Raw genomic sequence first — 14,670 nt, 5'->3', positions numbered from 1 at the left:
AAAGCGCCCTTGTATAGCGCCATCTGGCGACAGAAAGTTAGTATCCAAGATGTCACGTTTTCAGTATGAGAGGCGAAGAACTTTTTGGCATAAAGTAGTAAAAGTTTAAATTCTTATACTTTTGTTATTCTATTTTCTGTTTCGATCCACGGCCAATAGCCTGAAATACCTGATTAATATGTAGTACGACTCAAATACTGTCATTAAATGTCAACGAAATGATCTCCTTCATATCTTGGCGCCTTTAAGTTGATTTTTTTAAATTGGCAGAAAATCACAGAACGTAATTTGCACTCTGTTGGTCCATTTCCTGTAAAGTTATCAAATGCAGTACAATAATTCAGAGTCGCCCAAAAAGGCGATATTTATGTTTTTTGACATATTTTGAGATACAGTCTGTAAAGTTAATTACTTTATGTTCATGACCAGACGCACGGGTACGTACTCCCATGACTTATTGGAATCAGAGTAATTATGTCCGTTCATGCAGTCGCGTACTAGATATGAACTGATGCCCGTACGGAAATCTGGGCCAAACGCTGTTAATGAAATATGTGTTCCTTTTGCCCTACGAAATATTCTGAAACTAAGTTGCTGACAAGTGCCGATATAGGAGACGGCACATGTCAGAGAAGCAAAGTTTCCTACGAAAAGGATTGTTTCAAATGTTTCATCAAATATAGAGGGTTCGGGAGGAACGTTTTACAAATACCATTTATTTCCCTTACTTTCAAACAGTCCAAGAATATTGGAATATGCATAGAGAGAACGCATACAACATTGTAATTTGTACTTCTGAAATGAGTTACGTTAGTCCCTCCATTTGATGGAGGATTGTGGTTATGCCTTAAAACTTTTATGACTCACTTAGGTGGGAGAATCTACTTAAGATAATGAGAATTCGATCACCTTTGAGCGTGATGAATGATAAAAATTGGTGAAGAATTTGTCAATGATGGAAAACAAAAAGGGACACTGCTTTACTCTAATGTGCCCTGTAAGAGCACTCACTTAAGCACCTGCCATGATAGTTTAAAGTCTTTGCCAGTAGGTTACACAGCTATAAGGATTTCATTTCGGTGTGAAGTAAAACAACTACGTCAGCATAAACATAAAGCAAAACAATGCATTTCAACACACAATACAACTAACATTTATGAAAAAAATTGGCCAAAGCTCCTTAACTGTGGCATTGTTGACATCAATGTCATAGTTACTGAAAATTTCTGAAAGCCCATTTTTCATCGATAATTCTTCTGATAATATCATAATGATGCAATATAATGGTAATCTGACACTACAATTCTTTCATTTTTTATTTATCTTTCAACGTTGAAAACATCAACTTTGGCAATTACAGTAGAAAAAAACAGAAAAAACCTACATTAACTGTGAAAATTTTACACATACTGGTATACTACATGATTTCAGTGTTGACATCTAACTTTACAACACAAAAACTGCTCCCTTAACTGGAATGGTCTAGTCTCGAAAGACCATAGGAAGTGCAACAACACAGTGCACACCATACACATGGACCAAACGATATAAAGAGGGGGCAGGGGTTAGTTTCAAAATTTGAGAAACTGTAAAAGCTTAACGTGATCAAATACTGTGTTCATGTCCCTCAAACATTGTACGCCCTAAATTTTTTCCCAAAATCTATGAATTGCATCCGCTCAGAAATCTGCCTCAACCAATTCTGTACATAAGTATAAAACGATTGTTTTGTCATGACAAGAAGTGCGCCCTCTCTGGGCCAAATTGATGCGCCACTGACTCAAGAAAGTTGCAAAGTTTCATGTACTGGTGTAGAAACTCAGGCTTAAAAATTTCAAAAACTTCCTCAGCAGACCTAAAGAGTTCATGAGCTAGACAGCATAGATATAATACATTTCGCCCAAAAGCCTGTCTTTCTTCCTAAGATCTCTGTCACATTATCTCATTGTACTCTCATTGCAGCCCATTATCAACCCACGGAAGTCTACCAAACTACACAATCTGCCATGGCAAAAACAACAACAAACTTATCCGATGATTTAAATCTTTCTTCAAAACAACACTGCCTTTGAAATCAGAGATAGAGTCATATCCCACAAGTTTGAACCATTCGCAGATACTTCATTAGGACTATTTCAACCTACAAGCTTTCAGGCCAGTCAAATCAACACCCCTGTCAAAAAATATGGTATAGACCCTAGTAATGGAAGTAAACCTTTGACTCCCATTTTCTTGTAAAAGAATCTACCGGACTTAACTATTCTCAGACAGGTGGGTGAAATCGAAGTACCATGCTGCAGGAAACGTTTCATATTTCACGCTTTTTCACTTACACTAGTTTCTGTCCTTTTCTTGATAAAATATACAATATCATGTCGCTAACCCACGCATCTATGTACCAATGTTGAAGGTCAAGCACAAAGTATATTGGCTTGTTACAAGAAAAGTGTACAAAAAACATTATGGCATTAAATTGTAACTGAGTATTTTTGTGAAATAACCCTTTTGATTTCTTTGGTTAAAGTTACGACATTCAACTCAGACGTCTACAACAATAAACTGTATAAAAGTGACAAAATTGCTGCTTTTTGGTGTGTTTTTTATCTCTTGTCAAGAAAACATACAAAAACGTCTTAAAAACCACCAATATAGCCATAGATGTTGATGTACAACCTGACATGTTAACAGATGTCAAATACGCACGCATGGCAGAGACTGGAAATTATGAAACGGCTGTTATGTTAGTTAGCAAAGTGAAAGTTTTGCGGCTTTGACCTCTGTACCAGAATGTCTTAAACTACAGAGTAACGAAAGTCACTTCCGTTAAATTGACAAAGTCTGTTACTTCAGTTTCATGTATCCCTGCAATCTTCAGTCAGAACTGTTAGATATCAGAATCATTTATGTCTGTCTAATGATTGCAGAATGCATGAAATTGAAGAGATATTATTACTTTGTACTTAAAGAAATGAGGGTTTTTTATTTATAACGCTCTGCCTAGCATCAAGTTCTGTAATGTCCCATAAGGATATCTGTGTATATATTTTGGTACATTATGTAAAAATCCAGCCTGTAAGGGTCAATTTCTATAGTTAGTATCTGTGTCCCTATGAATCATATATTTTTTACTACGTGGTGAATTGTTGCTCAACATCATTATAATGTATGCAATTTTTTTTACACCTGAAATATGTAAACAGAAAACACCTGTAAGTACGTATAATGCACCAAAAATGCCCTGCAGAAGATACTACACAGCAGATATATACACATTCTTATCTTGCTGTGTAAACTGTATATCTTTCCCCATCAGAAATTTAAACCAATCTTCCCTTTTAACTTGTAAATTGTGGCTTTTCAAATATAAGAATCCATTCTTTTCATAATTTCAGTGTCATTGTTCTCAGTTTCACATTGACCAGTTTGTGCTGTTCAAATATCCTCTGTGTACCCTCAGCCAATCAGCATAACAGCTCTGGCATACATTATCACAATGACCAATCAGAACGTATCCCTCTGAGATTAACATCAGCCACTGTCCAATCAGAAATCACTTAGTTTTGCAGGCAGCAACGGCGAACACCAGGACACTTAATTCATGACATGGCACACACAGAAGCAGTCAGTACTATCTAACTCCACTTCTCTTGACTTGCCATGATGTAAATTTTCCATTGGCAGTCTCTAGCAGTTCCTCCATATGGTTGACCACCTGGCAACAAAAGATGAAAAAATATTCCAATGAGTAAACAGTGGACAGAGAAGCCTGACAGAACAGTATGATGGAAATGATATCTCTTTCATATTAGCTATTTGGTTGAATTTTGAAAACAGATTACAAATGATAAATGATAAATGAATACAGTGTTAGATAGTGACTTATTATCATTTGATTTATTCACACAACAAATGTTATTAACACACTTTCCATTTACAAAATCTAGCTTTTCAGCTCATTATAAATTTATCACAATTACTGTGCATGACAAGAATTGCAATCTGGCCAAGCCACAGCATAGAATTCAACTGAGGATTGCAATGCATTGTTACACACAAGCCTCAGTACCTTTCTACACAGTCTACAATTGCATAAGTAAGTGCAACACACGAAGCGTAAAACACAGCTTCAAAAACAGTAATTGAGACAATATCGCCTGCAGGCATTTACAAAAAAGACTGGACTGCCATTCACAGAGAGGCATCAACTACGTCTTCGATAAATGAGTACACAGTGTAAATGTTCATACCATAGTCTCTTGGAAAGATTGTTGTCAATAATGTATGTAAATTTGAAAATACATCATTAAATACACTAATATTAATTAACGGTTTCTGTAAATTTGGGCATAAACATTTTAGTTTTTATATATAGATATTCAGATCAGTAACAAATAACTCACGCTGACATTCATATGCTGAGAAACAAGTTTTTCTTTGAATGGATTCAACTTGGCTGCCTGGAATCTTTCCAAGTTGGTCTTCATCCGCATGACCTTCTCCTCCAAAAACTTTGACGCCACCGGAAAACAACTCCAGAAATGTCTCAGGAGCTCACAGAGGGCGCTGTACAGATTTTTCAGCTCGGCTTGAACTTCTTGACTGTATAATACTGAAGTCAGGAAGGAGAAAGTCATGAGTATTTGAGATGATCAAAATATGTTCACCCTGTCTTCCATGAGTTTTGTGCCAAACATGCTTGGTTTCTCTAACCTGTTCTCCCTAATTCCCTGTGAACAGGCCAACATTCACCATAGGAGTAACAATGGGTTTGGGTGAAACCATGGCGGTAACAGGGATAGGTTTTCATTGTTACTTTCAATGAATAAAGTTGGACCACTTTTACTCTTGTGCCTACTCTTCTCTGATCTATCTCCAGTGTGTTAACCCTTTCATTTCCCTTCTGGTTTTCCTGTTTGAGATTAACAGTGCAAAATGAAAAGGGCAAGTACCGTAAGATGGTGGCAATATGTCTCTGTTGAAGATGTTGGGGGACTCAGGGAAGGAGAGACATTGCCCATAGGTTGTGACCAGTCTATGCGGGAGGTTACAGAAGTTAAGATCTCAATGCAAAGTAATTAATAATTTGTCTTGTATCTCAGGAGGTAAGACAGCTGGTTAGAAAAGACCCTGATCAAGGTGCTAGTAGGTTTGCATAACAGCTTGCTGATGAACCAAAACTGCGATGGATTAGCCCGATCAGAACCTATCAGCCACACTTGGCGTGACACACTGCACATGTCATATGAAGAGCCAAGAGTGTTCATCAAGTGGCATTTTTAAGACTGTTTCAACTGGTACATAAGCATTATTATTAGCATAATTACAAGGCACCTATGGAGTTCAATACAGCAACAAGTCATCAGCACTGCTGGCATGGAGGACTTCAGAGACAAAGGTTTCTGATAAATGGCAGATTAAATTACAATACACAGGTAAATGATAACAACTGAATAATGAATTACAGACATCAAAGTTTTCTATATCCCATTTTTAGCCCAAGTTCGCAAAAAATTTACCAAAACAGCTCATGAATTTATGTGTACTTGACTATTCCTTGGGAGTTCTCTCCATGAATGCAGAAAATAAAAGATTCAATGACACCGTACTGTAGATACATAGGTACAAACCAACTTTTTATACAATGAATCAAAGATTAGCCATGTCATAATCAAAAAAGTCTCTTTAGATTCTTTAAACTAAAAGCTACTTGCAATCTGATAAAAATGCCATATAAAAATTGATTGGTGTATTACACTGTCGTATTACAGTCTTCATTTTCCTGCAGTCCTCCCCTCACTACATCTGAACCTGTGAAAATACTCAACCAATCAGGGAGTGGCTTTCTCAGTGCATTAGGCTGTGCACTGTACGTCACCATGTTGTTTGGGTTCATTTGCTATCCTCTCCCCCAGCACTTTCTGTAATGCACATTCTGTTTGGCTTTGGAAAATGCGAGATTTACAGGATTTCCTGTGGCTCAGGTTCAGATGTAGTGAGAGGAGCAATGCAGAAAAATAAATACAATAGCATAAACTACGGACCCATCTTTACATTGGATTTTAATCAGATTGAAGTGTCTTGCAATGATGTAGTCACTTACAGTGTACCGCCTGGTGGCTCTGACTGTGCATGAGAGCGCCCCCTGGTGATAGCTCACTGACAACACCAGCAGCTGTGCCTGGATGGATGGCCTGTAATCAAGTTTTCACAAAATAATTACTTTAGGAGACAAAATAATAGGCAAATTAGTAATATGTAATCTGTGCAGAAGACTGGGTTATCTGTATTTTTTTGTACCTGGATAAATTTGCTTTTTCAATCCTTTGTTGGTAGTTCCTTTATAACATTTGGTGGATGATAATTGTGTGTGGCAAGTCATAATGATGAGTACATTTCTCGGAAGATGTTATCTGATTGGTCAGCTGAATCTTATCGTTATAATTGAATAATACAAAGAGACTCTGTAAGTTGCTGTGAGTAGTGACAATCCACCAATCATATATAACCTTCTGAGCACGCTGCACATCAGCAGGATTTCTGCACAGCCTCAGTTGACAATAATATTCATGACAACTTTCACATACTGTACACAACATTTGAAAAGCACCCTGTTTTCAAAGGGCATTGAATTGGTTTTGTCTGAGAGTCTGTAGAGCATCACTAGACTGCACGAACTGTGTTACATAAAGGATGTGTTACACAGAAAGCATACTGGGTAGATACTTTGATACCTTTGGAGTCTTGAGGTACGATAAATAGCACAAGATATTTACATGTCTATATAGTCTTGTCCCCAAGATTGCGGAATCTCAACATGAGTATTTTACATGTATGCACTAAAAGTACACATTATAGACAAAAGGCGCGTCACATGGCCTTCTTTCTGTAAACTCCCTAAGACAATACAGGTTCCTATCCCAGCATGCATTTTTTTACTCTACTATATAGCGCATGTTGTAGGATATTGATATCAACTGATGTTTATGTATTGACGTCAACAGTGGCTGTGCAGAAATGTACCCCTGAGCAAAGTAAAATCAATCACGTCCAGAGGTTAGGGTTGGGCATGCAATCTACTGTAGCATAGCCAGGCATATGAACTACATACAGCCCAGATGTTACTGCTGTATCATCATTCTGAGGTGAATACAAACAGGTGTAAACTATTGATACTCTGTGAAGGCTTGTCTTCAATGTATACCTATCAGACTCTGCCTCACACATACCTGAATCAGTGTTGGCCTGGCATCCACCATATCTTCCCTGACGCTGTGAATTGCGTGTAACATTTCATCACTGGTTGCATAGTTCATTGCTCTCACCGGCATGGGGCCGTGGTGATAGCGATCAGTCTTGTCCAAGTTCAGTGACACAGTTTCCGGGGCCTTCTTGGAGGCCAGGTCCTCGTATTCAATGGATTCCTTTATCCTCTTTCTCTTCAGCTGAACTTCTTCACCCTGAGTTTTAGTACTACTGCTACTACCGCTACTGCTACTACTACTACTGCTAGTGCTGATACTGGCGTTGCTACTTCCACCGTTCTGAACGTTATTGGCAGTGCTGTTTTGATTGGCTGTTATACTTAAATTTGTACCTGGTTTGTTTTCACTATTGCTGAGTTGTATGTTTGCACTGTGGAAAGAAATTAGAAAGGATATTTTAGGACAAGTACAGTACATTGCAAGCACAATACTCATTATATCATGTTAATAAAAAAACAGTTCTGAAATACCTACCAGTTATCAGCAGACTGTGGTACATCCCTAGTATTTGTTTTAGGGGACAGATGCTACATACAGTTGAATAGGGCTTACACATGAGCAGGGGGCTTACACTCGGATGAGTACGGTAAGTAAGACAACCCCCCCCAAACCCAATCCCCCCCCCCCCCCCTAACATCAATTCATTGAACAGCTCTTGTTTCCTAATGTGTGCTTTGAATTGACCACAGCCCCTTCGGAGTGAGAAGGTTGAATTTTTGTGTATGTTAAAGAGCTCTGCAGGAACTTACCCGATTTTCTGTGAAGCACTGAGTACTCTTGTATTATGTAGATTAAATCTCTTGATGAGGTTGCTGTTACTGACATTGGTAGACACTTTATCTCCAAGTCCCACTCCATAACCCTGCAATGTAATGATCACACTATGAACTGCCATTCCTTCACTCACTGAACTGCCATTCCGTCACACCGTAGAGTCATTTGTCTCTCTAAGATCCCTTAAATAACCTGACAAATGTTGTATCTTTTGAGATCTAAAGCATACAATGAGGCCAAAGGAAGTAAATTCTCAGTTTCGCATCCCTCAACATAAAGAGTTTTTTTAGTTTTTCACGGAAAAAAACACACTACAAATTCTTGTGGTTCCCTTCATTTGCAATATTCAGTTGTAAAACCCAAGTCATGGCTTTTACATGGCAATAAAGCACTACCTGTGGCACTTGCAGTCATGTGACAACGACTAACCATGTGATAACAGAAAACTATGCCTTTGGAGACATAGTTACAGGAATGTGCATGTTGTATGAGAAAACTATCAAATAATAAAGGCAAATTGATTTGGGATTTTGGCTATGTGGACAAAACCTGCCACTTTCAATATCCTTGTGTGTTCTTCTTCAAATCTATCGATTCTTTGTATGATACTCACTTCATCAAGGGATTTATCATCCATCCCTGTCAGATCTAAGAGTGGATCCTGGATCTGTTTGGTTAAAGTTTTCTTCATTTCTGGGTAACGAGTGAAGAGGGATAAGGAAGGTAGTTATTCAAATGCTGCTGATCAAGGAAGTCGGAAAGGAGTCTGAATTTCACAGAATTTCAGGAAATTATCTTCCTATTTCTACCTCTATGAATACCAATCTAACTTTCAAACAAATTTTAAAGATTAAAAGATTAAGAAGATTAAAATATGCATATGCTAAACACTATTTATACGAAGCAAACCACTATCACAGTTTTGTACACAAACATTCAAAGTTACTGACAACAGAGTCCAAGGAAGTAACCATAGAATAGTGGAAATAATGGTCTACAAAAGAGCAAGGCTCACCTTTCTCGTCACTCTTTGCACAATCCGTGAAGAGATCCTTGGTGCCGGCATTGATTCTGTCTCTGTGGAAATAGTGAGACTGGAAAAATCTTGTCCAGAATTCACTCTCTGATATCTGGTCTGGAACATTCTCTGCATGTTTCTTTTTCACTGCAAATGACGGTTAAAAGATTCTTTAACTGACAAATAATCACTTTTATCATATTCTGTTTACTGAAAGACCCACCTGCTATGGCTATTCTGTAAATGAGAAGAACTGTTTGTGTGTGAAAATTCTGAAGGGGACAGCGGCAAGTGAATCCATGAAAAACAGACACTAATTTTCAGTTTATCATCACTCACAGAAATCTTATTGGACTGTCCACCTCTAAATCTCTATACACAGATCAACAATCACAATTGACAACATTGGGTTTGGGATCAAACCAAATCAGTGAGAGGTAACAAAGCTGTGAAAGGATGACATGTCATGATGAGCTGCATGTCAGTCTAACTTTGAATTATACACTATTGACCATACATGTATGCTCTGTAACAATAACAAGAGACTGTCTGTGTTTTGATGGAAAAAATGAGATCAAAGTACAATTATCAGTAGTGTGCAAACCATATGTTCCATTAGTGCTAAAACTGGTTTTTGCTAAAGCCAGCACATTTACCAGTTGATTACTCTACAGACCACTTGTCTTCAACGCTTCAATGCCTCAATAAGAGATATAGGCAGGTCCCATTTTCTCCAGGACTATGACCGTTACAATTATTATGTTCCTTCAGCCTACAACTTGCCCACTCTTAATATAAATATTTTTTTAAACTGTATTGGCAGGGCTTGAAATTAACCCTTTGCACCCTGACCCCCTGGTACTCTATGACGTCATCGGACATTTATGTCCGAGTCGGGTTCAAAGGGTTAACATTTTATCCTGGTAGTCATTTTGACCACCACATTTTAAATTTGGTGGTAATTTTAAGGAAACTGGTAGTCAAAATGTTTTTTTGAACTGAATCATATTATCAGGCTTTTTGTATTCATGAAAAGAGAGGTCAATGTTATGGTGGGAGTCTCTGAACATGGCTGTACCCAAAAAATACATGTCTGTACAGTAGATAAAAAAAAATAATACCGATGTTGGATAAAAATATACTGATTTTGCCAACAACTTCTCACTACTGACTCGGGCTTTATTGGAACCCAAATAACATGCAAACAGGTGGCACAATTCGTTCATGTTGTCTATCTTGCAATCGTATTTTTATACTTGCCAGAGTTTCAAAGTGATCGCTGCGTTGTCTAATGTTTTGTAATGATAAGTAGAAGGATTTTGAATAATTTTTCCGTCGCAAGAAATATTTGCATAAATGTTGCAAAATGAAATTTAGTTTATTGGCACCTGTGAAGGCCATGCGCCACAAAAAGGAACGAAATGTTATGTGTATCAATTTCTTCAAGGCCAATTGCAATGTTGTATTGATGAAACGGTGCCCTCGCCATACCATCAGACAAACCGGCAACCGCTGAAATACTAATTTTTTTCCATGGTGGTCAAAATGACCGCCAGTTACAGAATTTGGAGGTCAAGCACGGAAAAATGGTGGTCATTTGATGCAAGACCACCGCTAATTTCAAGCCCTGATTGGGTATATGATCTCCAGCTAACTGAATCTCTGACCTCTGACCTTTCACTTCCTATATACTCCAACTCTTCACTGCACTGTTGATCTCACACGTTGACCATTGATCCACTTAATTTTTTTTTTTATTACGAAAATAAACTAAATACCCTCCATTAAACTGCTACTTCCTATATACCAGTACTCTAATTCTTAACCTTTAACCTTCTTTGTAGACCTTTGACAGAAGTAATTTCTGAATACAACGTATAAGATTTGCGCACTACCGATAATTGTACTTTGATCTCATTTTTTCCATCAAAACACATTCTTGTTATTGTTACAGAGTATATTCTTATAGTCATTAGTTTACAAGTTAAGACAGAAGGCGATACAAATAAAGCCCCTTTGATGACATTGAGTACCACATTCTAATCATTACATGTGAGAGAAGTTCTAATATTGACCCTAACCTGCAGAATATTTCTAATATAGACAAATCAAGACTCATATTGACCTCACCTGCAGGATAAGTTCTGAAAATTGACTCTATGATATCAGCTGTCAGGTTATACTTCAAACCATTGCATCCATCAGTTTGTGGTTTGATATCAGCAAGAAATGCCGCCGACACACCGACATCTTGCTGTGCTTTCTGAGATGACGTCTGATTCTGAGAAAGAGAAAATAGATTATGACTTAAGCTTTGCATGTCACAAAGAGGCAAGAGATGACATCCTAGCACACTAAAGCTCATTTTAAAGCAGCACAACAAATTGCAATTTTAACAACCATAACTTCTAAAATTTTACCAATAAGTACAGAGAAAGGACAAGAACATATGGCCATGGCTGATATTGTTGAGCACAAGTTGAAGTGACTACAAGTGGAAAATGCTGCAATACTGCTGTGTCATCATCAGTTGTTTGGTTTAAAGACAAAATACAGAAATAAAATGTCTGAAATACTGTAATCTAGATATTTCTATTACATTATTTCATTTCCAATTCAATGAAAAAGCAAACTCACTGAAGTTCTGTTGGACCAGAATTCATCAGCTGAGATAACTCCACTCATAACGAGGTCTTTGTAAAGCTGAAACAACTCTGGATCTTCTTGCAGCATTCTGTAATCAATTCAGGATGATTGTTGTGAAGGAGAAGAGAATTCTTTGAAATGAATGAAACATTTGCAAAACAAAGACACAATTCCAAGATAACGTTCAAAATTACAAATGTCAGAAAGCTTTCTCAAAGAGACAAGCCTCCAGGTTTTTCAAATAACTGTGTGGGGGACGAGACAGGTGATATTCTAGAGGTGACTTTTAAACATACAATTGAAAGATAATTCAAGTGGTAAACTTTTAATATATGTAGAGTTATACTTGAAAGAGCATTAGAATTAAATACCAGTTGCACAAAGCACGGTCCCTCTGGTAGAGGGACCGTGCACAAAGCATGTGCATGAGGAATAAGACAGCAGGATTTGGGTTTAAAGTACCGGTATATAAATCAGAAATGTAACTTAGAAGCAGTGCCACAGGAACATGAACGAAAGAACTCTTTTATATAATTCAAAATCATTCTATTGCCCAGTTACTACCTCCAATACGGGAAACAAAATATCATATTTTGATGGTTCCTTTTCTTTGAAGGTTGGGTGTCTTTCCATATTTTCTGAACTCCTGTACAAATATTTCAGAATCCATTTCCTGCTTACCTATTTTTCTCTTCCAGTTCTTTGTTGGCTTTACTTTTAAACCGTGGCAGTAACTGTTGAAGCAATTCTTTGACATCGTTTCTGTCTTGCAATGCCTTGGCTTGTGAGTCAGGATGGGCAAAATGAAAGGTATTGGCACTGCCATCATGCAATATCAACTGTAACTGTACCTTGGATTTTCCCTCAGGACTTATTTTTTGCACTGAAGACAAAAGAAAATGTGGATTGCAAATGAGTTAAAATTAACTGGACATTTGATTTCCTTTCTCATTAACCTAATCTCCAGCTTCCCTTTTTGGTCCATTTGTGCTTTTCCTAAAAAAAAGATTGTCAAATTGACCTCGTACAAATTTCAGTGCATAAAAATTACGTGTAAAACAGCCCTCCCACTTTTCTAAACAACCTTGATCACTAGAAGGTTTGTTACTAAATGTACACGTGTGCTACCCTTGCTGCTGCTGACAGAAATTTAGACAAATCCGGATGGTTTAGTGTATCTGTGTTTCATGCTGTAGACTGTCATCACATCCCTTGGCATTTGATTTCAATAATGTACTTTACGATAATGACAACAAAGATGTACACTTTTCATCATTTTGTGCAAAAAACTTTTTGTCACAAATTTCCGATGAATATCAAATTTCCATACATTTGATACATCATTACACACAATAAGGTTCCTTTGCAACAATTTTCTTTATTACTTAAATGACACATTGTTGCATGTAATATTAAAGTTCAAACTTTGCCATTTTTATTATTATCTCCATTTTGTTGAAAAAGTCTAAAAGAACAACAGACTTTTGCAATTTTTCTCGCCATCTGTCGTGCCATGGGGCTCAAGGGTTTGACTCATGTGAGTTATTATTGTCCTACAGGGGTTCCCAGACACTTCGCACCAAAACCACTTCGCACCATACAATCTCGTCCCATACCGTTTCGCACCAAAACCACTTCGCACCAAAACAACCTCGTACCAAAACCACTTCGCCCTAGAAGTCATGTCCCCCAAACCACTTTGCCCGAAACTTATCGCTAACTGGTAAAGCTGAAAATAACCTCCTTCCTGTCATCCTGGGACTGAAATCTTGAAAGTGTACGCATTTCGCGAAATTGACATCGTGCATTTCCACGCACGGCACCTGAGTTGTAGCATTTGCGTGTTTTTTTCTTATTCTATCGATTATGGTTTCATGCAACAATAAATGGTTCGTGGTAGCCAAAATGTCCTAACACATTAATGCTTCCAAGTTGTAGGTAAAAACAACCTTATGATACGTTGTGACATCGTTGTTTCAGGACGAGTTGACGGTACTATACTTAGGGGGAAGTGGTTTTAGTACGATGTTGTACTTGGGGCGAAGTGGGGTTGGGCGAAGTAGTACTTGGGACGAGGTGATTTTGGTACGAAATGGTTTTGGGACGAAGTTGTGTGGGGCGAACTGGTTTTGGTGCGAAGTGTCTGGACCCCCCTACAGGAACCTGTACGCTTCAAGTTCAATAACGCATTTGAATAACTATTTCTGTCCACGTTAAAGGCGGTGCATCATTTAACGTGGATTACGACATACTGTGTCGATGTTTATCGTGCGATCAGTGTCCTCTGGCAAGGAGTACTTTGGTACAAAAGATCAAAACATGATAATTACACTTACAACAAATTTTAAGGTTTTTGTACCTCAGCAGAGCAGAATATATCGTATTTGAAGGATGTTGTTGTGCGCATTGATACGATTGGACATGTGATTTTCCAAAAGAAGGTCACACGCTCTTGCTCGTCGAGGGAATTTCAACTGATAAAAGAAAACCGGTCGAGGCCATAGTCTTACGCAAGCTTGCTGAACTCGTGTTGTGCGATCGCTCATGTCAAAGCCACTTACTCTTAATGTCTGCATATAAATGGCTGATGGAAAACATTTCCCTGCCACTTTCCATCCAGCCTATCCTTTCTGCCATTAGGTAAAGTGATCCATCTCTCTTCTTTTGACGGACGTTGTTTACCACCAGCAGAACTTCCTCGCTTGACGTGGTGGCCATGATTGATGTCCCCCTGGGCACACAACACCCGTCCTGTCAGTTTTCTCTGAGACTACTCCTTGTCAGATGCGCATCAGAAACTGAGCGCTTTCTCTGTTTTAAGTTAGTATAAAACTTCGTTTTTCTTGTAGTTTAACGAAACTTTTCGGGCATCAGTGTTGAAGCTGTTTTGTGTTGCTGAAGTATCGGCGGACCAAAATTGCGTCTTCCCCGTTCGTGGCAGCCATGCTGGATTTACGCCCTCAACGATGA

General features: G+C 38.1%; 1 protein-coding gene across 1 annotated transcript; it reads right to left on the bottom strand.

Moving 5' to 3' along the window:
* Positions 1 to 1,292: 1,292 nt before the first annotated feature.
* Positions 1,293 to 14,667, bottom strand: LOC139140401 (general transcription factor IIH subunit 1-like). Its single transcript, XM_070709627.1, has 11 exons — positions 14,262 to 14,667; positions 12,382 to 12,583; positions 11,692 to 11,788; positions 11,185 to 11,335; positions 9,052 to 9,201; positions 8,650 to 8,729; positions 8,012 to 8,124; positions 7,227 to 7,632; positions 6,101 to 6,191; positions 4,401 to 4,609; positions 1,293 to 3,712 (listed from the first exon to the last, which is right to left on the bottom strand). The coding sequence occupies exons 1-11, from the start codon at positions 14,416 to 14,418 to the stop codon at positions 3,629 to 3,631; spliced, it is 1,740 nt and encodes a 579-aa protein (XP_070565728.1). The 5' UTR covers positions 14,419 to 14,667; the 3' UTR covers positions 1,293 to 3,628.
* Positions 14,668 to 14,670: the final 3 nt, after the last annotated feature.

The sequence above is a fragment of the Ptychodera flava genome, chromosome 1 (assembly GCF_041260155.1).
Source record: "Ptychodera flava strain L36383 chromosome 1, AS_Pfla_20210202, whole genome shotgun sequence".
Taxonomy (NCBI): Eukaryota; Metazoa; Hemichordata; class Enteropneusta; family Ptychoderidae; genus Ptychodera; species Ptychodera flava.
This window is presented reverse-complemented; position numbering and strand designations above follow the sequence as displayed.